The sequence below is a fragment of the Pagrus pagrus genome (assembly GCF_965226575.1).
Source record: "Pagrus pagrus genome assembly, chromosome: 22".
In the NCBI taxonomy this organism is placed as follows: domain Eukaryota; kingdom Metazoa; phylum Chordata; class Actinopteri; order Spariformes; family Sparidae; genus Pagrus; species Pagrus pagrus.
The window spans coordinates 3,379,000-3,405,673 of record NC_140204.1 but is presented as its reverse complement, the minus strand read 5'-3'; the positions used below and the strand labels follow the sequence as shown (position 1 = coordinate 3,405,673).

Sequence of the window (26,674 nt, the reverse complement as noted above, 5' to 3'; positions counted from 1 at the left end):
AGAAGAAGAAGAATTAGGAGGAGGAGAAGGAGGAGGAGGAGAAGAAGAAGGAGCAGGGGAGGAGGAGAAGGAGAAGAAGTAGAAGAAGGAGAAGAAGTAGAAGGAGAAGGAGAAGGAGAGGACAAGAAGAAGAAGAAGAAGAAGAATTAGGAGGAGGAGGTGGAGGAGGAGGAGGAGAAGAAGAAGGAGCAGGGGAGGAGGAGAAGTAGAAGGAGAAGGAGAAGAAGTAGAAGGAGAAGGAGAAGGAGAGGACAAGAAGAAGAAGAAGAAGAAGAAGAATTAGGAGGAGGAGAAGGAGGAGGAGGAGAAGAAGAAGGAGCAGGGGAGGAGGAGAAGGAGAAGAAGTAGAAGAAGAAGAAGAAGAAGAATTAGGAGGAGGAGGTGGAGGAGGAGGAGGAGAAGAAGTAGAAGAAGAAGAAGAAGAAGAAGAATTAGAAGGAGCAGGGGGAGGAGGAGAAGGAGTAGAAGGAGGAGAACAAGAAGAAGAAGAAGGAGGAGGAGGAGGAGGAGGAGGAGGAGAAGAAGAAGAAGGAGAAAGAGGAGGAGGAGTCAGCAGACACTGAACGCGGGTGACCCATCCTCTCATTAGACGATCTGTGCTCTCTCTCCCCTGCTCTACCTCTCTCTCTCTGGCGGACTGAAATAGATCCAGCTGGGTTCGGTCCGGCAGTCGTCGCCTTCAGACTCCAGCACCAGGTCCACCGGAACAAACGGACCCTGTCGCCGCCTGTCGGACCGCGAGCCGGAGGATTTACCGCCGTTTCCTCGTTCACACCCACGAACCTCCAACATCCTGCCCGCCCGTTGGGTTTCTCTCCGCCGCCGAAGTGATGTCTGTCGCGGGGTTGAAGAAGCAGTTCCATAAAGCCACCCAGGTACGTCTGTTATGATCTGCACCTCCTCTCCTCCTCCGCCTCCTCCTCCTCCTCCTCCTCCTCTTCTTCTTCTTCTTCTTCTCCTTCTTCTTCCCTGTATATTGATATGAAGCGGAGCTGCTGTTGTTCTCTGTGTCCAACATCATCACTGGAAATCGTGATTTTATCTGTAAAAACATTACATTCTGCTTTTTTGTCCCTTTTGACGACCCGTAACCAATTTTAAACCACACTCACACTCAAACTGTAGATGAATCTGTGTGTTCGGGTTAAAACTGTGAGTCATACTGATCCATTACAGTTAAAACGGAAATAAACCGTGATTTTATCTGTAAAAACAGCCATTAATTCAGCTTTTTGTCCCTCTTGAGGACCCGTAGTCGTTATTTTGAGGACATTCACGCTCATATTGTAGATAAATCTTCACATCCGGGTTATAAAAGCAGATGTTTCTCCTAAATGAAGCCAGCGGTGTGATTATTATCCTGTCCCGACACAGACGTGATGTACACACGACACACAGGCGGTTTTCTCGCGGTGTTTTCGCGTGGGTGTGAATTCAGCAGCGGGGTATACCCCCCTCCACACACACGCGCGCACACACGCACACGCACGTAGGGATGTTACGTAACAGAATATGAGTTGAAATTGAAGGTGTGTGTGTGTGTGAGCAACAGGGATTTCCCTCCATCCTCCTTCACATCTGTGAACCAGTCCTCCATCTTCTCCTCGATCTCCTGCCCTCTCTGCAGTCATCCCTCCGTCGTCCTCCTCTCCATCCCTCCATCCTCCCTGTCTCGATGCTACATCCATCTCCTCCACATCCTCCTTCTCTTCCATCCATCATTGTTTACAATCCTCCTGACTGTCCTTCTATCCCACCAGCTGATTTAATGACGCCCCTGAACACCCCTCCATCTTCTTTACATCCCTCCATCTTTCTTTTCCTTCCTTTCCTGCTGTAGTCATCCCTCCATCCTCCGCCTCTCCATCTTCCTCCAGCGTCTCCTCTAAACCTTCTTCCATCCCTCCACCGTTCCTCTATGTCCATCCATCTTTCTTTTACTCAGTCCTCCACCTTTATCTTCTCTTTCTTCTACCTTTCTTCTTCTTCCAAATATCCCTCCATCCTCCGTCTGTCCAACACTCCTCCATCTTTGCATCTTCCTCTATCGCCTTTTTAAATATCCCTCCTTTTCCACCATCTTTCTGTTTCCTGAAACTGAACCTTCCATCCGTCCATGTCTCGAAAGCTAATTGTCTTTCCATCCCTCCCTCATCCACCATCCTCCTTTTTCTCCATCATCCCTCTTTCATTTCGTCTTCCTTTCCCCCTGTAGTCATTCATCTGTCCTCTCAGCACGTTCCCTCCATCCTGAGTTTGAAGTCGTCACTCCTCCTTTCATCTTCTTTACATCCGTCCATTGTTCTTCCATTTGCATTAACATTTATTATCCTTCCTTCCTCCTGTCTTCATTTGATCGCTCTCACATCCGCCTCCATCTCATCCTTCCCTCACGTTATCACCCCGGTAAACATCCTCCCATCTCTGCACAGGTGCTGACAGGTTTCCCTTCAGAATAAAAGCAGCTGACAGGAACAGAGACAGATTTACGAGGCATCTCTTTGACCTTTGAGCCTCTGTGCTGTCGGCTGCTCGCTGATATCGAGGAGGCGGAGACAGTTTCACATGACGGACAGACAGAGGCTTTGCGAGACGGACCTGGCGTCTGTTCACTGCATCCGACCACATTACACCACCTCCTCCACCTCCTCTCCTCATGTGACCGCCGTCTGCTTTAAACACAGTCCGGAAACCTTTTTGTTTCACAGCTGGCGGCTCCGTGAGGCTCGATGACGGCATGCTAACGTGCTAATGTAGCAGGTCCAGTGTTTACCATCCTCACCAGCTGTAAGTGAATAAACAAGCTGTTCTCAGAGGAAGATCAGGTCCAAGATTTAGTTTGTTCAGGCAGAAAAAAAATCTGTTATGAAGATAAATCACAAAGCAAGAAAGTTGTTTTTGATAATCTGTTAATCAGTTCAGTCTTTCGGCAAAAAAGTCAAACTTTTGCTGGTTCCAGCTTCTTAAATCGATCGATTGTGAAGATGAAAGGCAGATAAATCATTAACTGCAGCCGTAGGCAACATACTGTCACACTACACACCTGAATATATGATGTAACGTCTGTGCTAATGTTATTTTGGGGCGCTAACAGCAGCATCAACAAGCTAAATATAGACAAAACTTTTTTTTGTTCACGTCTGTGTCCTCCGCTGTCGGAGAAACTGACTCCAAATCAATGATAATGTTGTTCCTCTCACACTTTCCTTCAGTAAAACGACCCTGAGAGCTTCAATAACGTCGTTAAAGAAAAATCGCATCAACACTGAGAGAAGACGAGGATTAATTTCCTTCCTCTGTCTTTCGTCCCCCGACTGTCAAAAGGACAAATTCCTGCACATTTGTTGCGTTGATCAGATGAAGCGCTGCTGATAGAGAGGAGATGATGTTTATTGATCCCTGAGGGGGAAACTGGGTCACTGCAGCAGAACAGAACAGAACAGAGCAGGAAACACAAACACAGAGTACAGCAGCAGCAGCAGACACCGAGCGTCTGAAGAGAAAACACAGGGGTGGAAAGTAACCGAGTACTTTAACTCAAGTACTTTATGAGGACTAGTCGATTGACGATGAGATGGCAACTGTGTTTCTATGTTTTGTTGTTATTGTTTACTCACAGAAGGCTGGTGTATCTGTTTCTAACTCTGGCGTCTTTATTTCTGGTGAATATTATTCAAACTTTTTAACCCAAACCTGTAAAAAGCCTCCAGGATATGAAGGCTTATGACAGCTGTCAGCTGTCAGGACATAAAACCAGCGATCTGTTGATCTTTACTGATCCAGATGTGACAGTCGGACGGTGGCAGAGCTGTCGGCGCTCACAAAATGTTTAAATCGACAATTATATTGAATCAAATTCCCCCAATTCGACTTTTTGCTTCTTGTCCCTCGTCCTCTGTCGTCTCTTCCTGTCGTGTTTGTACATCTGAGCTCAATCCCTCTTTTCTCCTCTTATCTCCCTCCTCATGTTTTATTCAGCCAGGTTTACTGAGGTGTCCCATTTCCTGCCCCTGCTGGCAGCGGTGGCCATCTTGGTCTGGGGCAGCATGACCTCACTGCAGTTGGCTTCACGCCGCCTCCGGTTTTTTATTATCCATCTGTTAGAGCACGAGAGCCACATGTACGCTCATACCAACGCACACACGCTGAGATGTGTCCTAGATTCAAGTCTCCGCGGACGGGAAGTCGGCGCTCATGTCAAGATTTAATGTTCCCACTCTGAGAAATCACATCTGATTGGCTGCGTCACCAGCGACGGCCACAGCACACACCTGAGAGCGCCGTCACAATAAAACCCTGATTAGAAAGTTAAAGGACTCACTCGTACTGACCTGCTCAGAGAATGACAAACAAAAACACATCCTGGGTGAAACAGCACTGAGATGTTCCTGTCCTCTTATCGTCTTGTTAAAGCTGCTCAGAGTAGAAGAAATACACTTTTAAATTAATATCTTCTTTTTATGTATTATAATCTCAAAATAAAGGTTTCATAACAGACAACATACACAGATATCGATATAGCTGCTGAAATAGCTGTTATTATGTCACAAACGGTGCATTCAACAGTGTTTCCTATGCATTCATTTATTTGCTTTGGCTGCTCTCTCTCTCTTGTGTGGATGGCATAGTGTTTCCCACACATAGACTTTACTTGGGCAATTTCTTATTTTTATTTTTTAAGTCTGAGAGAACGACGCCATCCACGTTCAGATGATAGTGGACAGTCGCTTCACACAAAAAACTTCTTGTCGTTCGATACCAAATATAAATACCTAAGGAGTTAATCTCTTCAGTGCGTGATGTCATCTTGGTTTTGGTACCGGTAGCAAATCATTTTTAACGATACCCGGCCCTACGTAGGCCTGATGAAGACCTACTTATGCCGTCGTCTTGTAAAAGCTTGTAAGCGAACCTGAGTCTGTGCCACGTTGGTTCGGATCAGTTGGGTCAGAGAGAGACAGAAAGACGACACGATGTATGGATTTTATTTTGGATGCTAAACCTTGCAGATTGATTTTGTAGTTTATTTAAGATGATGCTTTTATTGTGACAGCATCACGAGCCAGGCTCTGGGCTTGTCTTCGTCCTCTGCCGTCCTGTGTGTGTTTGTAATGTGATGTAGTCTGAATGCAGAGCGTTGAGGATTTGTAGGTAAATCTAAATAACAACAGAGGCTTTGATTTGAGAGTTTAGTGACAACAGATGGCGGGAGGAGAGAGAGAGAGTGAGCGAGTCGTTCCTCTTCAGGCAGCCGACAGGAAGCAGCTCAATGTGAAGAAAAACAAGCTGAAATTAGACGACATGAGTCTTAATTCCATAATGACTGTTTTCACCGTTATTTTCACATTTTTTTTAACCTGCAATTACTTTGTGTTGTCGTGAAGTTTTGTTGTGTCGGCGCTGCACGTAATCATCTGTAATTATCCATCACCTCTGCTGCAGCACATCCACCCGGTTCCCGCCGTTTACAGGTCTGCTCGCGCTGCTCCGTCATGAATAAACCATGCTGATGAACCAGATCACAGCGGCTCGACGGTGCGAGTCAGGTTCAAACACAGATGGATAAATGTGGACCGGGTCTGTGCTGGTTTCCAGAGTTACCGGTCTCTGACGTCTCGTGCCGCCCGCCGCCCCCTCTCTTTCCTGTTGAATCACAGATCTATTTCGGGCCTCGCTTCCCGCCTGCTGCCATCACACTGTTGACATGTCACCCTCACATCCAACATGTGAAGCGTTTCTGCTGGATTTCATTTCCCCTGCTCCTGTCTGACACAGGAGGAACATCTGTAACCGGATCAATGTCTGACTGATCCATATTGTTTATATCAATGTTAATCTCTGAATCACAACATGAGTCTCATTTGTCTTATTGTCATCAAATCAGAAACACTCACTTCCATTTGTCTGTCAACTGGGTTTATGACCAGATTCCTGTAAAACTAATGACATTCCCATCAGCCGCAGCTGTACGACTCTCTTTAAATGTTTGTTTTCAGTATTGACAACTCTGCCATTATTAGAATATCACATCAAATCAATAAAGGATCTCTCAGGGGTTAGTTCAAATAATATTCACCTAAAGTAAAGCGTCAAGAGTTAAATTAGAATAAAAAACACCAGCCTACCAACAACAAAAGACAGTAATTCAAACTCAAATACGTCCGGAGTGAACCCTCTTCCCAAACAAAACAATAAAGGATCTCTGACAGAGAAGATGAACCCAACAGCTCCTTAAGAGTTTCCTCCGGTACCAGTCAGCTGATTGTCTTCATGCACTGAGGATAAGTGTCGGGAAGTTGTAGCGGCTTCAGGCTAACGCTAAGCTAACCGTGTCGGATGAGTGAGAATGCAGATCCTGCTTTAATTCAAAGCTCATTTTGATAAACTTTTGATTCAGAGTCTTAATATGAAACATCTATGAAACTGCAAAGTAGAAGCGATCGCACATAATTAGCGAATAAAACCGTTTCTGTTGGAAACTCTATGTAGTAACTTGTCTAAAGCCTTCAGTCGATTGAATTCAGTTGATCTTCTTTCTGTGCAATTGCAAGAAAAGTAAGTAAATCATCAGCATAATGTTAAATTCAGTACAGCGTTGTTTGATCTGGTACGAATTTTAGCTTATGGGGAAAGAAATCGTTTCATTCATGCACGACGAGTGTCTTCTGGAAGATTGTCTTAATGCAGAAACTCAATAAGCGGAGCTCAAGAAGCCAATCCTCGACGTTATGATCACCTGTAATGATTAAGTAAGACCGGGCTGTACGTTCCTCACGACTGAACCGACTGGACCGGCCCACACACCTTTAACATCTGAGGCTGCCTCTTAAAGTTTGATGGAGGACGGTCGAGCGGGAGCGAAGATAATGGGAGTTAATTAAATTTGCTCCATCTGTTTACTGTAATTGAGGGTTATTATAATTATATTGATTCGTACATGCATAAATAATCATTTTATAATCGCATTATAGTGTTCTGACTGTTAGCAGATGTCAGCTGGATGATTACTGAGTCAATTTGCAGACTTGAAGCTGAGACATTTCTGAGATGCTGGCTACTTTCATTATTGATTAATGTGCTGATTAATCTTTTAATCAAAAAAATGCTCGTCACAGTTTCCACGGCAGAGACAGAGACAGAAATCGAAGCTGACAAATTAATTTAATTCTGTCAAATTAAAATCAACTTATTAATCAGTGGCATGAAGCATCAGCACAGACGGACGAGGAGAGGACGGTTTGAATGGAGACGAAACAGAAGCGTCTGAGTCGGTCTGTCCTCACGATCAAACACACCCCTCTCCAGCTCCAGAGACGGTGTTGTCGTGGCAACAACACACGTGTGAAGAGGGAACAGGCGTGATGCAAACACACACACACACACACACACACGCTGCTCTCTGGTTGGCTCTCTCAATAATTGATCAACCTTGAGGGCAGCACACGTGACGGAGAGGCAGAGGAGGGAGACCCGGGTGTTCCTCCATGTGTCCTCTACCTCCACTTTCAGGTGTGTTTATCACATTTATTACCTCTGCAGCCCCACGACCTTTGACCTCTGACCTCTGACCTCGTCGCCGTCAGCTGCCTTTAGTGTCGTTGACGGAGCTGCATCCATCACTCGTCGGAGGAGGTCACACCCTCCTTTTAAAATCATTTAATGCTGGAGGATTGTCGCCATGTTCGCTCAGGCAGGAACGCTCTCATTGGTTGGTTTAAACGTCAGGGGGCGGGGCCAAACATGTTGAATATAGGATTTGATCTGTTGATAGTAACGCAGCAGTATGATATATATGTTAGATAATATCTGTAGCAGTTGTTTCAGTTTCAGGTCAGTTTTTATTTACGTCCGGCGGCTTCGTCTGCATGCTAATGACTTCCCCCTGATGCTCTGACCCCGTGCTCCCCTTTCAAAATAAAAGTACTGTTTTGGCAGCTAAAATGACACGTTGACATATCGCTGCTGACAGCGACGGTCTGCTCGTCTCCAAAGATACAAGAGAGGTCGAGGTGCTTGTGTTTGTGTGCTGTGGTCGCAGACGATTCATCTTCTAAAACAAGCAAATCGATCGGCAGCAGGAGAGATAAAACCACAGCCATTCATTTTCTGTCCTTCATTCCTCCGTCTGTTTTATTCTCTTCTGTCCTCGCTCTGTTCCTCCTCTTCATATTTGTGTTTTTATGAAGACGTAGTGAACATATTGCTGTGCCACCATGCATACTAATGTATCACCATCAATCTCTCTCTCTGTTTTTCTTCCCCATATCCTCCCACGCTCTCCCTCTGCTGCTCCTTCCAACTCCACGAACCGTATACAGAGTAATTGTCTATATTACAGCTGCCTTCAGTGACAGTATGTGGCTCTTTGCTGGGTGTTTTTATTGTCCCATCAATCCTGAGTGGCTCTCAACAGGGCGGCCCTGCAGGGCTTCAACACATTGTGAATGGAGTCGTCTTCTAACGCGGTCCAGTCACAGCCGAGTGTCGGACGCTCACACAAAGACTCATCCAGGCCGATTACACTTAAACAGTCACTAATGTTTTTATTGTAGTGTTTTAATTTAGTCCGTTTTGAATTTTCAATATGTAAGACAATTTTATAACCTCAAAACAGGTGGAAACACTTCAGGAAGGCCAGCAGAAACTTATAAAATGTTTTTTTGCACAAATGAGATATAATTTGAAAGCTTTAGTGGGTTTTGTAACGTTTGTAACATTTGGTCGGAGCCAGGCTAGCTGTTTCCCCCCACTTACAGTCTTTATGCTAAGCTAAGCTAACCATCTGCCGGCTGTAGTTGGCATCGAAATTCTCATGTAGCCTTTTTTTTACCAATATCAATCCATCAATGAATACAACTTTATTTATATTGAACCTTTCGATCAAATTAAATGCATTTCAAAGTGGTAAAATAATTTAGATTTAGTTAGATTTAGAGGCCAATGAACACCAAAACAAAGAACAAAAAAGAAAATTCATCCCCAAGATAACAAAGTGGGGAGTTGAAATAACAGATGATAATAATAATATAATAATAATAAACTTTATTTCTATAGCAACTTTAAAAACCAAAGTTACAAGGTGCTTCACAGAATATAGTTTCATACAGTGAAAGAAAGACAAATTAAACAAATGAAATGTAATAAAATCAGATGCTACACAAAATACAACACAGAGATAGAGTTAAAATGAACATTTAAAGCCTGATACAGAGAGAAAGAAATACAGAAAACATGACTTAATATTCCTTTTTTTAAATGCACAGAAAATTGTATGGAGTTTGGTTGGTGGCTCGTATAAAACTTCTGGTTGTAGGTGTAGTAGACGCTCTGAATTGGGAAACAAGTAATAGTAATAACGAGGTAATACTTTAAAGATATACTTGTAAAACGTATATACACGCAGCATTGTGAACTGCGTCAGCTCGTGACTCTGAAAAACAAAACAAAGCCTGTTGCAGTAAAGTGCTTTCTGGTCATTCCTCTCCGCCTGTGTCGTCGACCCTGTGGAGTCGCTCGTCACGAAGCAGCTGATCACTTATCTTCATCAGTCTGACGGGAACGTAAACGCCATCAAACACACCTCTGAGTCGTGACTCCAGCAGCTGACGAATGGAGCAGGGAGTCCTGACGAGCTGGGATGGACTTCACGTCTCAGCTTTATGATGTGAATACAGATGAATGGAGCTCCAGTATGAGAACGTTTCCCTCCGTCTCTTTCTTATTACAGCTAGCTTTGTTCTGACTATCTCATATCTTCTGCATATCGTCTTGTTTTCTCGCCTGCTTTCACACTTTGTCCCCCCGCTGAGTCTCTACTTGTGACGTGGCGTCCTCTTTGTGTGTGACTGTGTGTTACAGTAGTAGCGAGTGACCTCTGTTATATAACCAGCTCGCACACAGGACACGACTGAGAAGCTACTGAAGCCTGTGAACAGGACCACGATACGTTTTGCAGTTTGAAGAATGACTCAGTTTTTTTACAACCTGTGCTGTTTTTGTAATTTTTGCATCATTCACGTTTGTTAATAACAGCTTTCTGAAAACACTGTAGCATCACTAGCATTCAGCCGCTAAAGGGCAAGAGCAGTAGATGATGATGATGATGATGATGATGATGATGATGATGATGATGATGAGGCGGCATGCTCTTAACAAACCCTGACAGAAAAGGTTAATTTATGTTGGAGGAGCCTACAGTCATTATCTGTGACGCTGGAGCTAAATGCTAACATCAGCATGAAACACGAAGTATAATAAAACAATTTGAAACCAGGAACGTGATGACAAATATAACAGATAAGATTAAATGAATGAACTAAACACATTATTGGATAAATAAATATATGAAAACAATAAAATACATGAAACAAGACAAATATTGGTCATTTACATTTTCAAATTCTTCAGTCCTCTCTATCCTGGTGACTTTTTGAAGGTTAGGTTCAAATAATATTCACCAAAATTACAGATTAGAGTCAACAAACAACAGCAGCCTTCAGTGATTCAACAATAAACAACAAAAGATAGAAATTACAAAGCTTGGTCTCTCAAATCTGTCCAGAGTGAACCATCGTCCCAGGCAAATCAATAAAGGATCTTTGGCAGTCTTATCACTTTAGTTTAAGTCGGCAGAACAAGCGAAGCTGGTGTTTCTTCTTCTTTGGAGACTTAAAACTTTGAAAAACGTATTAAACTCACAGCGAGATGTGTCGTTTGTTTCGTAAGCAGCTCCATATGGCGACAGGTGGAAACAGGATTTATGGAAAAGTGGTCCATAACGTCTCGTTTGTTGACGGCGATCATCTCGAGGTGGCGACACGTGTTGTCAACAAAACGCTCCACGTGGCGTCTTTAACGTTCTCGCAGACGGAGCTGTTTGAATACGAATGTTCCCGTTCAGTTTCTTCTTCGCTCTCTGCTGCGTATCGATCACAGCGCTTGTATTTATTAGATCTCCTGCACTCGCTCTCGTTGCGTATAGACGAGCCATCGATCAGGCATCGATTGTGCATTAAGTGAGTCCCGGAGGAGCAGCTGAAGGCCAGGAAACAAATGAAAAGACCTCTCAGGTGTGGACGTCATTTGTTTTCATCAGGCTGAGCTTCACAATCAGTTTGGTCGTCTTCTCAGAGCTTCATCTGCTCTGACAGCTCTTGGTAATGTTCATGTTTCAGCGTATCAACAGAGGACTTAAGAGCATTGTGCCACAGAAATAATCACTTTCTACCAGTGATGTCTCCTTGATTACTAATAATCAGTTTCAGCAACAAAACATGTAATCAGACTGAATCAGCTCTCTGTGTATCGAGCCTCAGATGAAAGTGTGAGCCGGTCTTTGAAGGTGATTACTTCTTCTTCTTCTTCTGTGGTTGTAATTAATAATGCAGGCGTGTTGTGGAGGTGTTTGTGTCTCTGAGCTGCTGCACTGCAGCTGGTCGGAGGCTTTCTGCTGGATTCAAACCTCCTGAGGATTAAAATGCGTCTGCGGAGCTCTGAAACCTGCAGGAATTCAAATTCAGCACAGGAAGCTGTTGACGCTCCTCCTCCACATCTTCTTTGGTCCAACCTGTCCTCCTCCTCCTCCTCTCATCCTTTTATTACCTTATCTTCTCTGCTGTCTCTTCAGTTTGTCCTCCCCTCGTCCTCCTCACCATCAGACTCCCGATCCGACCTGTCTGACACAGAGTCTCGTTCGGGCCCGTCACATCTTTCTGTCTGCTCGTAGGAGATTCTGATCGCAGTTCAAAGCGGTTTGTAGGATCAGATAATGAGAGCTGATCTGAGCGATGGATGTCAGAGGAGAGTTAACGTCCTCAGAGGACTCCGGCTGTCTGATCTGTCTCTCTGAGCCTCCTCATGCCCTCGAGTGTTGAACTGATATCCAGCTTAATGCTTCTGCAATCGTTCTCTCTGTCTGTGTGTCGTACTTGTGTTGCGTTTGGCTCGTTGAACATGTGTTTCAGAGAAGACAGCATTCATAAATATCATAAATAGCTTTAAAAAGCTAATGCTAGGCTACAAACAGACGACATCACGGTCACATGACTTAAACGTCTTCACCACTGAGCGTCTTACTGCACAATCACTATCCAGGTTTTCTATAAACTGATCAATGTACAAGTTGTAAAGTCAGAGTGAGAACAGTGTGTAACTAAAGTGGGCCTGTAAAGACGGACTAGTGAGGAGACGAGTCTCTGTGTTCGCTGTGAGGACATTTAATGTCCCCGACAACCTTGTTAGCAACCGCTGACTGTTTTTAACACACAGAAGAGCTTTATAAATATGATTTTGTGTATTTTATGTCTAATTTCAGACATTTAACTGAGAAACCATTTAAAAGACTTTGAGGAGAGGGAACAGGAAGTGCAAACGTTGATCCAGAACATGTTTGTTGACTGATCAGCGTGTTGAATCAGGCTCACACTGTGGTATCAGTACCGACCAACCCTTGAATATGAGGTGGGAGTGAGTTCACAGAGTGCTCTTCCTTTTATTTGACTTGTTTTTCTGTCCTTCTCACTTCTTCCTGTCCGTCTCTCTCTCTGTTATTTTCGTCTCTCTGTCTCTGCAGATGTACTTTCATCTCTTCAAACTGATTTGTAGCTCCACACGTCATAAAATATCAGAAAACCGTCTTCTCTCCTCTCGTCGCGCAGTCTTTCCCTCTGATTTACTGCCTCCTCTCTCTCTGTCTGCTAATTAAATCCCTTCTCCGTCTCACGTTTCCTCTCTGACGCGTAGCGCATCATAATTACCTCAGATATTTAAAACTGGAAGGGAAAAATAGATGTTTGGGTTCCTCGTCTTGCATAATCTTCATCAAACCTCTGCGTCGGATGATATAACCCTCCCCGCTGCTGTTAAAATAAATGGACCGTGTGTAGAAACCTGGCTCGCAGACAAACGTGTGACACACAGCACAACTCAGGAGGTTATTAGAGGTTCTGATTCATGTAAAAGCTGCAGCGGACGTCACTATTTAGTAAAACCGCAGCTGTCACGATGATCTGCTCTCGCACAGTTTCTCCTCACTTGTCTTCATCACATTCAGCTCCACGCTGAAGGTGATGAAACTTAAAGCAACAGCAGAAACACTGATGGCTGAACCTCTTCACCTTCTCACAGTATGATAATTCAGCTGTCCAGAGACTGAACCGCGTCAGGAAAGTCAGCTTCTTCTTCTTCTTCTTCTTCTTCTTCGTCTTCTTCTTCTTCCTCTTCTTCTTCTTCTTCTTCTTCTTCTTCTTCTTCTTCTTCTTCTTCTTCAGAAATAACAACCATATAACTCGACTGTGAAAGCAGTTTATTACGACTTATTATTTGAAGTACCTGATGACTTTACATTATAACTAAGATAACATGTATATATGTATTTTAAAAGGTGTCCACGTACTTTTGGCCACACAGTGTACTTGTTTAGCTCCACATGAGCTTTGAAGTGGATAAAATTGGGGTTAATGTCGCATCACATTGATTTAAAAAGCGGGAAACTCATTTTTTGCCACTAAGTCACTTTCCAGAAGTCATCAGAGGTTTATAAATATTGACAGAATTATAAAATTGGGTTTTTCCTCAAACAGACGTGTCACAGTTTGGATAAAAAGCCAGTGTCGGCCATCAATCTGGCCTTTTATCCATCTCCAGTCCAAGATGGCGTCTGAGTGTTTTGGCAGCCGTTCAGACTGATAGATGAACCGGCGGCGGCTGCCAAGCTCTCCTCCCCGGTTCCTGTTTCTCCCCCCGATAGGCTAATTCTCCTCCACACAAGATTAATGTCAGCCGGAGAGGAGGGATATCTGCTCCATCTGCTGTCAGGCCGCCGTGACCTCTGCACCTTTTGACCTCCTGGCTGGCGGCAGCTTCTTATTTGTAATTAAGCTTATTTTTCTGGGGATGACTCAGCATGAAACGGGACCTGAATATGAAATGATGTTAAAGAAACAGAGACAGAAAGTGAAGGATGGAGGAGGAGAAGAAGAAGAAGAAGAGGTGGAGGAGGTGGGAGAGAATATAGCTGAAGAAGTGGGAGTTAAAACAAAAGAGAGAAACTGAGAACAGGCAACTGTGGAGGAGGAGAGATGTCGAACAGATGGGTGTGTTAATGCCTCAGTGGTCTGAAAGGTGGTTAGTGTGAGTGTTCATGTTGGGTCCGCTGCAATGTGAGTAATGTCCAACTTTTCTGTGGTTTAGTAATATATGTGCAAAATGTTTGATGGAATCAGATCAAACTCTGCCACCCTTCATTCAGAACTTGCCTTGGAAACATCACATTTTTAAGTTTTCTTCAGTATCAGAGTAATCCACTGTCAGCTGTCTGTACATCTGTGGGTTCACCGCAAACAGGAAGTGCTAATAGCTAATTCGGCAAACTTTTAATGTAGCTCATAGCAACATGGTACTTCCTGTTTACACCCCCCAAACGTCCAAGACTAAAGACATTCCCATCAGCCTCAGCTGTACTTTCTGTTTCGTGCTGATTAGCAATCGATATGCTAACACGCTAAACAACAGTTGACACGGTTAGCATTACATCTGCTGAACATCAGCATGTTAGCATTGTCATTGTGAGAGTGTTGTCATTCTGACGTCAGAAATCATCATAACCTCTGAACTCCCCTTAGAAACATCACATTTTTAGGTTTTCTTCTGTATCAAAGTAATCTAGTGATAGTTGTCTGTACATCCATGGGTTCACTGCAAACAGGGGCTGCTAATTGCTAATTCGGCATACTTTTTAATGATGCTAATTTGCTTAAATGTTAGCAGAAAAATGCTAACACACCAAACAACCACAGTGGACATTTTTTAGCATTATATGTGCTGAACATCTGCATACAAGCGATGTCATTTTGAGCTTGTTTGTATACTGACGTTAGCATTTAGCTCAAACTGCTATGCTATAGACAGACGACATGTTTATATCTGAGACACATCTGAGTTAAGAAAGCTAGCTCGTTAGCATTTAGCGTAACTGTGCCTCAGCATCACCGAGTCTTGTAGTTTTATCCTTCGTGTTTTCTAACCTTATATGAACTAAAGTGGATTTAAAACTCGCAGCAGAGACGTCGCGTGGGGTGAAGCACGTGTCGGCGCTGCTGCTGGACGTTGATCTCCGGTCCGACTGGACTCGACTGACGTCAGTTACAGTAGAACAGCAGAAGATACCGACTGTACTGAGAGAGACGCAGTTATGTAACACTGCCAGCACACCTCTGTGCAACCAGACTGTGTGTGTGCGTGTGTGTGTGTGTGTGTGTGTGTGTGTTGTTAGAAACAGGAGAGGACCCAGTCAGATCCCTGTCTCCATGGCAACTGCATCTTCCTCCTCATCTGTCTGTCCTTGTTACTTTCTTCTTCTCGCTACTTGTTGTGTTTTGTTTTCACATTTTAAAAATACCTTTTCTTTTCAAATCTGTTCTCGTCTCTCACACACACACACACACACACACACACACACACACACACACACACTCACACACTCATCCATCTGTCTCATTCTGATCAAAGCCTGTCACACACACACACACACACAGGTGTTCAGGTGTGTGAGCGGTTACATAAACACACACACATGTTTATCTTTATGTTTGCATGGTTTGTTAGTTTGATGAAGAGGACGGGTGACATCTGCTGCACACACACACACACACACACACACACACACACACACACACACACACACAGCAGCATGTCTTGTGATTTGAGTTTTTACATAATCAGCTTCCGTGTGCAGCGATGGAGGTGAAACATCAACAAATGTTCTCCAGAATCGCTGTAAAAGTTTGCTCATAGTGTTGCTTCAGTCATCAGACTTTTACTTCTTTGTGTTTGCTTTCTTCAGCAGCATTACGTCACACGTGTTTTGGGTCCGGTCTAATGAAATCTGACTAACAACACAGCAGCACGAGTAGGCCGACAATAACTAAGAACGGTCAGGAGCTGCCGTTACATACAGCAGCTTTTTGTGGCTGTTTCCATGGAAGCTGTTGTTGTTATACGTTATGTTAATTAGATCACAGAATTGATCTTTTATCATTATTTTGTATGAGCAGCAGCAGTATTTGTGTTAAACACGCTGCTTCCTTTCCGTCCTGAAGCTTCTCCGTGTGGATCTCTCTGCAGTCCTCTGCTCTGTTGCTGTGTGTCGTCTGAATTCATTTATTTGCCGGCTGTACATACACTGCATGAGTAAGTGTGTACGTGTGTGTGTTGCCCACTGATGTGTGGGCGGCTGATGTGAGTCACGATTGTGGAAAATCCCACTCTCCTCTCTGCAACCTGACGGCATTAGAAAGCGAGAGGTGTCACTCTGCGGCTCCTCCTGGTTATCACGGACGGCAGAAAGATGAATTCAACGTCTGAGAGTCTGAAACACAAACATGATACGATATTCATGAGTCTGCTGCGATGTGCAGACGTTACTTCTTGTCCTCTGTCTCATTCATGGAGACATCACTGTCTCATCAGGCTCATGGAGGTCTAGAAGATCTTTGGATAACACGAGAACGAGTGAATGAGCTTTTTCAAGAAAAACACCTGTGGTTTGTTGTTTCAACCACGTCTTCGTTGTGTAATTTACTGGTTCATCCTCCTCACATCCATGAATCTGTGGAGACAGACGTTACACTAGTGTGAGAATGAGAGAAATCGTTAAAAAGTCTTAAGTCGTATATTACACACATTATGTATCCATGTAGCTGTGAAAAGAAGCTCATCACCTTTTATATTCAGAATATATTCATTCATTCATAACTTATACATTTAAAAACTGACCCAAATCAAGTCACAACCCTCCCGGTGGACCTCGTGGGACGTCGCTCAGCACACCAACACCAACATGGAGCCAGCTGGGCTCAGAAAAGCTCGTAAAAAAGATGAAAATCACAATAAATCTGCTCATATTGACAACTGCAGTTCTGTGAAAGCAGAGTTGGTTCATCTCTACAGTGTTTAAGTTAGGAGACGACGTCACTAACGACTCTGTTGGCCGTGTCGTCGTCTGTCTCCAGAGTTCATCAGGTTTGAATGTGAGAAACATTTAAAGGACGACAGCACAAACAGTCTGCAGGGAGTCGCTCAGCCCTCCATGAAAGTGTTGTTGACTCACTTTAATATATCTTAATGACACAAACAACACTGGAAATTAAAGGTTAAAACTCACACAAAGTCCTCAGTGTGATGAGTCATCTAATGTTGGATTATTCACTTTGTTGTCTACAAAGCGAACGTCAGAACTTTATATTCGATGTCTTTTTGATGTCTGTATTTGCTTTTTTTATTTCTTTCACTTTCATCTCACAGAAATAATCAGTTTTCTCTCCATTAGCACTTTGAAATCAGTCGAGTCTTTCGTCTCTCAGGTCGGTTAAAAACATGAAAGTGTTTCAGAGCATGAAATCCTAACTTCTTTCTTTCTTTCTTTCTTTCTTTGTTGTTTCCTGTTACAGAAAGTCAGCGAGAAGGTCGGAGGAGCAGAAGGAACCAAGCTAGACGATGACTTCAAAGAAATGGAAAAGGTAATTATTCATCTGTAAATATTCATGAAATATTTTTGATACAATGACGAATCGTAAGAGGATCGGAGCAGCTAAAGTCAGAATCCTGAGATTAAAGTCAAGGTTGTTGAAAAAAAGCAAAAAACACTTGTGTCAGCGGCTCTTATCTTTTGCTGTTTTCCATTTTTTTGTCCTTTTTTAACCTGTTTTCTCCCCAAAAAAAGAAATAAAGGGACTTTTTTTTAATCAAGTCATAAGACCAGGAGAGAAAACAGTTTAGATCAGACTCAGAAAATGGTTCACAGAAAAAAAAAATGTGTCACTTGTCCCCTCAGGGTTTCCATATGCTTCTTAACTGTCAGCATACATTAATATCTCGACTTAATCATCGTTAAGTTGGTTTACGTTTCTCGTCTCTCACAATTCTCCTGATGTGTTTTCCTTCTGCAGAAGGTGGACATCACCAGCAGAGCAGTGCTGGACATCATGACCAAAACTACAGAATACCTACAGCCTAATCCAGGTAGGACACACACAGCAAACATGTAGCCTGAGACACTACCAGTCGCTCCAAGTGCTGTGTCGGAGGCAAACGGGCCTTGTTTCAGTTTCTTGAAGACGTCTAACCTCTCATCCAAGAGGCTGCTTCAGTTTTAACTAACTGGAGAGGAGCTACAGGTTTTTAAACTCTGTCCCACACAGGGTTTAAAAGCCTGCAACTCCCCTCCAGCAACACGTCCAGTTGCCTACGATATAACACTTACAATTACCTTCATCAACAGTCTCTCATAATCTAACCGTTACCGCCCTGCAGCATCCAGAGCCAAGCTGAGTATGATCAACACCATGTCAAAGATCCGAGGGCAGGAGAAGGGACCTGGTTACCCGCAGGCTGAGAGCGTCCTGGGCGACGCCATGTTGAAGTTTGGACGGGAGTTAGGGGAGGAGTCCAGCTTCGGTAAGTCTGACAAGCTAATGGTGCTAATCGAAGATCTAATAAAGCAGGAGGATGTCGAAGTTAAGAGTCCGTCCGACTCTCTCGACACCAACTTAACACACTCGAGCCAACAAGTGGCTCTTTCACTACTTCCTGTCGAGGAAAATCTCTCCTCACTATTTCTCTCTCTCCGTCTTCCCTCCATCCCTTCCTTCTAGGCATGGCGCTGATCGATGCCAGCGAGGCGATGAAGGAGCTCGGGGAGGTGAAGGACGCTCTGGACATGGAAGTCAAACAGAACTTCATCGACCCGCTGCAGAACCTCCACGACAAAGACCTCAAAGAGATACAGGTGAGTAAAGCACCCGTCATCGGTGGGATTGTTACTGAATAATTGGCGCGTTGGAGCTTTACCACGTTCTCCCTCCTGCTGCAGCACCATTTGAAGAAGATGGAGGGCCGCCGTCTGGACTTCGACTACAAGAAGAAGCGTCAGGGGAAAGTCCAGGAGGATGAAATCAAACAGGCGCTGGAGAAGTTTGACGAGAGCAAAGAGATCGCAGAGCAGAGCATGTTCAACCTGCTGGAGAGCGACGTAAGGACGGTCTGATCTGTTTTTATGTTGAAGGCTGCAACTACCAGTCATTTTAAATCACACTCTGACTGACTGAGCTAGTGAGGCGACACAAATCAGTTTTTAAACAGTTTTTTCACCATTTTTTGACATTTTATAGACCAAACGATTGATTAATCGACATGAATGTAATCGTAAGTTGCAGCCCTAAATTGCACCAGGAATAATTGCTGTGTCAGCTGAAGTTTGTTGGTGTTGAAAAGTAATATCCCAAACGAACAAGTGGAGACAGAAAAGTACTGAGGACGCTGTGGGCGAACTTTACAAACATCATGTCTAAACTACGGTGAATCAGCAGTTTCATAAAATAGCAACAAACATGGACGTCATGACAAAGGACACGCACATAATCAAATATTCATTGTGTTGATGTTAACATGGTTCCTCTGTTGCCATCGTTACAGTTTTCAACAGGGTCCCATCCTGTGCCGTGCTGTGCCGAGCCAGACTCGGGCCCAGCATGGGTACAGAACAGGGATGGCAAAGGAAACAACATATGTGTGTGTGTGTGTGTGTGTGTGTGTGTGTGTTGCAGATAGAGCAGGTGAGCCAGCTGGCAGCGTTGGTTCAGGCTCAGTTGGAGTACCACAGCCGCTCTGCCGAAATCCTCCAACAGCTCTCCAGCAAGATGGAGGACAGGTATTGATCTGTCGGCCCAGCTGTTATAAAAATAACCCAGCTGAGATCGATTGATGTGGTTACACAAACTTTTTTTGTCGTCCAGGATAAAAGAAGTGTCCAGTAAACCGAGGAAGGAGTACGCTCCGAAACCCCGGATGACCCTGGAGCTGCTGCCCCCCAGCGAGAGCCACAACGGAGGGATCCACTCTGCCAAATCGCCCGGAAGATCACCAGGTAGAGAGCTCGGGGGTGTTGAACCTTCTGCCAGGACCAGAGTACAGTAATGTCACGACTCAGCAGACGAGGGACGCCAGGAACAAAACATTAGCATCAGGAACAAGAGTTGTTTGTTTCATGGTGGAGGTCAAACAACACAACATCTGGTCCAAACGAGACGAGTGTGTTGGAATTGTTCTTTCCTCAGTTGACAACTTGTGACAAAGACTACTTTAGACTACTACACTAATGTTTGCCAATTAGCTTTAAACATATATGAGTTATTATTTCCTCTGTCTCAAGCTAAAGCTAAAACTGAGCGCCCATCTATTCTTGTCCATTACAGCAAGCTAGCCAGCCAGGGACAGGTAAAACACATTTTGTCAATAGGTCGAACCAAAAGAAAGAATTTGGACCAACAAATTGCTTAAAAAGAGTCCATTCACTTACAAGTTTACCCCCCACAGGGGGATGCAGCACTTTATTTACACATGTGATTAAATCTACCTCCCGCTTGTTGTTTCCGTCTCCTCACAGCCCCCATGGACCAGCCGTGTTGCCGAGCACTGTACGACTTTGAACCAGAGAACGAAGGCGAGCTGGGCTTCAAAGAGGGCGACGTCATCACCCTGACCAACCAGATCGACGACAACTGGTACGAGGGCATGATCAACGGCCAGTCGGGCTTCTTCCCCATCAACTACGTGGATATCCTGGTGCCGCTCCCTCATTAGGTCCCGCCAACGACCTGACCCTTCTCCCCTCGACCAATCCAGACACCCTGAAAAACAGCCTGTATTTGCGTATAAAAACAACAAACCACGCCCTCCTTCTACTTCTTCTTCTTCTTCTGTGCTTCTGTGCGATTCTGCTTTCACAAAACGGACTGAAGTGACTGTGACAGAGACGGAGACGCGGTGGACGAGGCGAGGCAGTCGGACAGTGATTAGAGGAGGATTTTTTTAGCGTGAGAGATGCAGAAGAGAGGGAGAAGAGAGGGACTGAAGAGACGAGAAGATGATGATCTTTTGCAGCACAGTGCTCACTCAGCAGTGCTCCGCTCAGCCGGGCAGCGCTGGATACCAATGAGGCTTCGGAGACTTGCGAAGAAGGCACGGTGTATATGTACGTGCATGTATGTGTCTGTATGTGCGTTTCGACTTGTTCTTACTCTATAATGATCAAGCCAGCACAAATTCCTGCTCGTCAGTTCAACTGCCTGGCAGCTTTTTTGTGAAACTGTCTTCTCTTCTTGAGTTTCTTGCTGTCTTTCTCTCAAAGTACTTCTGTCTTTTCTACCTTGACTTGCCTTCCTGTGCTTTTCTTCAGATTTCTCAGCACTTCCTGTCTTTTCTTTCTTTGCTCCTTCCCTCCTCGGCTAGCACTGCCTTTCAGCATGGTTCCATACTGATATACAGACCTTCGACCCACCATCCAGAGCTGCAGTCGGTCATCAGACCCCCCTGCTTTTGATTGAGTATATCTCTTGTAACATACTCGGCCTATCTCAGCTCAGCGGCTGTATGCATGAACCAGCCGAACCAGACGTTTGAGTGTTAAGACGCCAGACTGAATGAGGCAGTATCTGCAATAAGTCGATTTTTCCAGACTGAAGAAGAGAATGAAGGAGATGTTAACAGGTGTTGAGGGGGTCAGGACACTCATTCATCATTAAACATGTCAGCTCAAGCGATGAAATGAAAACTCTGGGTTACATGTTTTTCAGCAGCGATATGCTAACACAACCAGCACAGGCCAGTTGTACTGAACAGAACTTCTCACCGGGTCGATGCACAGATAAGTCATGGGTTACTACAGCAGGCAAAGAGGAAACGATGCTTGTTTTTTCTCTGTATACTATTCTAAGTCACCCATCCACAGTGTTGTGTGTGTACTGTGTGGAGTAGATGCTTGTTGATTCGTCTTACTTGTGGCTTTTGCATGCAAGACTACGGTGTTAGCTGTTTTTAACAAGGATGATGCTCAGTGTGTCCTGAAGGCAACATACTATCCTCCATTAAGGCGCCACGTAAGCTTCCCAGCGGCCTCGACTCGTGTTACTATGGATCCCGTTGCTCTTGTTGCCAAGGCCTGCGCTACTCTGCCTCTGATTGGCTACTCTGCCTCTGATTGGCTACTCTGCCTCTGACGCGTACCCTGATACTCTTACTCTAGCCCTAACCAATCTCAATTCTCGTGCCTAATAACCAACCCAACCAATGATGGCGACCATTCAGAGACAGATTCTTGGCAACAAGAGCAACGGGATCCATAGTAACTCCTCTGTACCCACTTTTTCACCAAATTAGCTCTGGTTCTTGAACCGGTTCTGATTTTTGGAACCTTGCTATCATGCGATCCATTCCGAGTTGAGTGGAACTATAGTAATCAAGGATGCATCATGGACGGAGGCCGTCCTGTATGTAGATTATGATGTATGAAGTTTGATTCCCACTTCAGAATCCCAGACGACCCTGCTACTTCTGGTCACATCTGGAAACCAGCTTTCTGGATTTAATAATGTTTTTAAAATGACCCGTGTGAACTGGAATGGAACCGGTTCCAAGTTGGTGAAAAAAGGGGCACCGTGTACTCATCGGTTAAATATTCTAGAAAATTTAGACTAACATTTCTTGTCTTGGTCAAGTTTTCAGCTTAATATTTGAAGTTAGTGAACTTCAGTACTGGTGGTAACTTTCAGCCGTGGTACTTCCCTGGAGTATGCATCACATACAATATAAAGTGGAACTTGTTCAGTGGCTACAACTGTTACTGCACCAAAGTGCTACCTACCTATGTGTGCGTATGTATCAGCAGTGTTTATAAGGCAGTATTAATGAGTCTACACTAACAAAGGTTCATGTTATTTAGTGTTGAATGCTCTTCAATAACTCAACTCTTTATCGATGATGCTAGATTAAACAAATAGTGACAAATCAAACTTTTAAGGACAATGGAAACCATGTGAAAGCATTTATAAAACCAAAGTTCGGGTGTTTTGACTTAAATAGCAACAAAACATTTTTTAACAAAATCATTTTACTGGCTTTTTGTCTCACAGACTTTAGCACGTGTCGACTGTTGCTAACTAGAAGACAAGCTGACGGAGAGATTCAGATACAATCCAAATCGAGGCTAACAGCGATGGAAATGTTCGAGCAATGTGAAGGGATTTGTTCAAATGTGTTTTTCCTGTTTTTTTTATTTGTTCTGTTCAAACGAAATGTAAAACTGAAGACTTTACTATTTTATTCATGACTTGTTGGGAAGGGCATTCAGAATGGTGCTGGGTTTATATCGACTCCATTGTACATAACAATATTTTCAAAGATGGGATACAGTGCCTGCGCTGTATCAAGGCCGGTTCTGGTCTGGTGCAAACAGTAGGCTAAAACCAGTTAGCTTAATGGGATTAATGCTCTCATTCACCATGCTGACATTTTTAAATATTATAACTGAGATTAAACAGTTTTAAAAGTGTTTTCTATCCAGGCTTAATTTATTACAGCATCAAACAGCAGCAGGAATCTGTGCTAGCATGGCTAATGCTAATGCGCCAGATGTGGCTAACCAGTTCCAGTATTTTCTGATATATGGAGTGATAAAAACAGATATCCTAAATCTCCATAAAATCCTTTCACTCCAATATATCAGCATAATGAAAGAAGAAGTTTTGAACCTGACTTTTTGAAATCCAAATTCACTAAACGTGAATTTTAAACACTTCACCTGTAGTTTCCCCTCTTAGATATTAGGTTGAAGGACAGGAAGGTTGAAGGGTTCCTGGTGTTTTAGACACAAATAGTAATAAAGATAAAAAAGTGCATTTTTAACCAGATTTTCAATATAATCTATCAACAGACAATAAACACTGAAGAGGCAATAAATGATGATCTAACAATAAAATGAGGAGGAGATGGCTCTGAAGGACACTGCAGTCAAATCTATCTATCTATCTATCTATCAGCTTTAGATCTTATAGACATCTCTTCCATTGCCAAAGCACACGTGACAACAACAATACAATCACAAACAGTAAAACTTGTTGATCTTCTCTCCTCACACCTGTTCTTGTGTTTCAGGTGGTTGTAAAAGACGAGGGTTTGGAGCACACCTGTGTTCGCTGTTTTTTATTTTCTTTGATTTTCTTTGTTCCGTCTCTGTGATCTGAGTCTGAAACCTGATTTTCTGAGTCCGCCTGTGGAAAAGTCTGTGAGCTGCATGCAACTGAACCGCTTTACGTCTGCTGTTTGAGATGGCTTCAAAACAAACAAACAAAAAAAGGGAGATATTTGTCCTGGTGGCTTTTTCTCGCGCTGCAGTGAGCCCTTCATTTTCTAATGTTCGGTTTCTGTGTTATTGTTTTTTTTATGTTTGACTTGGTTTAGCTATATTTGTATAGCGCTCCTCTTTAAATTACAAAGTGCTTTAAGACTGTTTTGAATTTTCTTGAATATGTTTATATTTATTTGGATCTTTGTTGCTCTTCTCTTCTTTTTTTTGTGTTTTCGTTTCTGCTGATTTGCCCTCTATGGCGAGATGTATTCTAACCTCAATGAGGGACTTGTACAGTGTTACGCTCCGTTTTCCCTTTTCACCTAAGTGAGAGGCAGACCTCGGCCATGTTACCTGCCAGAGTTTCATTTCAACTTAGATTGTCTTACACTGCGGCTCGCAGAGCAGAAATACTCTCATTGGTTTGGCTTGAGAAGAGTGACTTTATATTCAGGAGCTGCTGAATGTTGACTGTTTCTAATAGAAAATCAAAAATTCATCTGAAAACTCCATATTATTTTTAACTTTGATTCTTAAATGGAATCACACTGAAGATGATCAGTCAGGAGTTTGGCTAAATGAAATTGGCGATTTTACATTAATAACCCATTAACCAAGCCGTAAAACACCAAATGACCAATTACTCGCTTTTTTGCCAAGAATTAGGCGAGACCATACGATAAGTAAGAAGCTAGCCATTCCAGACTAAAGCTCACATTGGTTGCACTGGTGCACCTAATTTTTTCCATTTAGATGCACCAGCAAATAATTTAATTAATTTAAATTAATTTACATTTTAAGTTTTGAACACACTGTGTAAATGATTGTAAACAGGAATAAAGGTCCAGATACATGTTTTTCTTCATTTAAGTCACACGGATCAAGAAATTGCCATAAACTTGATTATTTAGAAAAATAAGCGGAATAACTTCTGGTGCAGCAGTGCAACCAATGAAAAGGTTTAGTTGGACTTTTTTGGGACCAAATAAGTTGCACCCTGGAACCACACTAGTGCCAGCAGCTAGTTAGCTTAGCATAAAGAGTGAAAACGGGAAACTGCTAGCTTGGATTCATTCTTTACTTTTCGGGTGTCTACTAGAAAATGTTTACATTATGGGACCTTTAACACGTTATTTGTACAAAACCAATGAATTATTTTCATTACCTTCCACAAAAAACAGTGATTCTTTTTAGGCCCCGCCCACCAATGTTTACGTGAACCAATCAGATTGAGTCTGCTTTTGGGGTTGCTGCAGCTTTAAAGAAACAAGCTACATATTTTCAGGATGTTATTAGCGTGGCCTTGGTCTGACCTGTGGCTGTGTTACATTAAATGCCTTGTGGCTGTATAAATTAAGCCCCTATGCCTATGGAACCTGGTGTCTTCTGGTGAGCTATGTGTGTGTATGCGAGTACATACACACCTTGTTGATATTTATTTATGTATTGTATGTATTCAGTTGATTATTTATTTATTTATTTATTCCTGCGTCCTATTTATTGGTTCGGCACCTGTGGCGTATTTGACGATTGTCAATACATTGGTGTATGATGTGGAGGACGGGAGGGGGTGTATGACGGTATGGGGGGGTTTGGGTGTGGGGGGGCGTGGTCAATGGAAAAACCTAGCTGTGATACTAACTCTAACTGTTGCGCTCCTCGTATTGGATGATGATATAATCTAAGACCACTGTATGTATAACTGCTTGTCGTGAAGATGAACTACAATGTAATGACAATAAAGAATTAACACTATGATGACACACTGCAGACAACAAGACTCCAATCTGTTCTTCATAGATCGATAAAACACAGAGCTACAGCACCCCGGCTGTACAATTTTATGCTAGGCTATAGAGCATGCTAATTTGAACTGTAATTAAAGTTAGCCTTTACCTACAACATTGCAGTAATGCTTATATATTAATACATTAATAATTAGCTCCAGTAATATAATTATAGAATTGTAACACCGACTGTAGCCCCACTGTATTGTGTTGTACTTTTTGTTGCTTATACTTCTGGAAGTGGAGTTTTGAATGCAGTAGTCTATTTTTACTTGAGTATGTTTATACTGTGGTATTGCTTCTGTTACTTAACTAAATGATTTGAATACTTCTTCCACCAATGGCTGTTGGTATCTTATAAAACATGACAGTTATTGAACGCAGCCACCAACTGTTTTTTTAGTGCAATGAGCCAAAATGGCCGCCGATGGCGCCGTGGAGACATGTTTCCCTCCTTGCTGCCGTTTCCCTCCATTTACTCACCAACTTGTGATGCATTCAAAGCGCCTCGGAATCTATAAACTCCCGTTTTTCGATCCAAAACCACGTCTTTTTTAATCAGAAATTTAATTAGAAGGACCCAGTGACTCATGATTTTATCTTTACCGTTTTCTGACAATTACTTATAAAACCAAGCGTGCTGAAAGAGTGAAGAGGAGGAGTTTAGATAAGCTGACACAAACAAAAATGAACATGCATTACAATTAAA

The 26,674-nt window shown here is 43.2% G+C and overlaps 1 protein-coding gene across 2 annotated transcripts; it reads left to right on the top strand.

Moving 5' to 3' along the window:
- The first annotated feature begins 549 nt into the window (after positions 1-549).
- Positions 550-25,941, top strand: LOC311251161 (endophilin-A1-like). 2 transcript variants are annotated; one of them, XM_084343495.1, is made up of 9 exons: positions 550-875; positions 17,448-17,516; positions 17,946-18,018; positions 18,310-18,453; positions 18,651-18,784; positions 18,869-19,036; positions 19,602-19,705; positions 19,791-19,921; positions 20,441-25,941. In XM_084343495.1, exons 1-9 carry the CDS (start codon positions 831-833, stop codon positions 20,635-20,637), a joined length of 1,065 nt encoding a protein of 354 aa, XP_084199621.1. In that variant the 5' UTR covers positions 550-830; the 3' UTR covers positions 20,638-25,941. The 2 variants fall into 2 exon arrangements, with proteins under 2 accessions (XP_084199621.1, XP_084199622.1); XM_084343496.1 differs by having other exon boundaries at positions 552-875; positions 18,869-19,027.
- Positions 25,942-26,674: the final 733 nt, after the last annotated feature.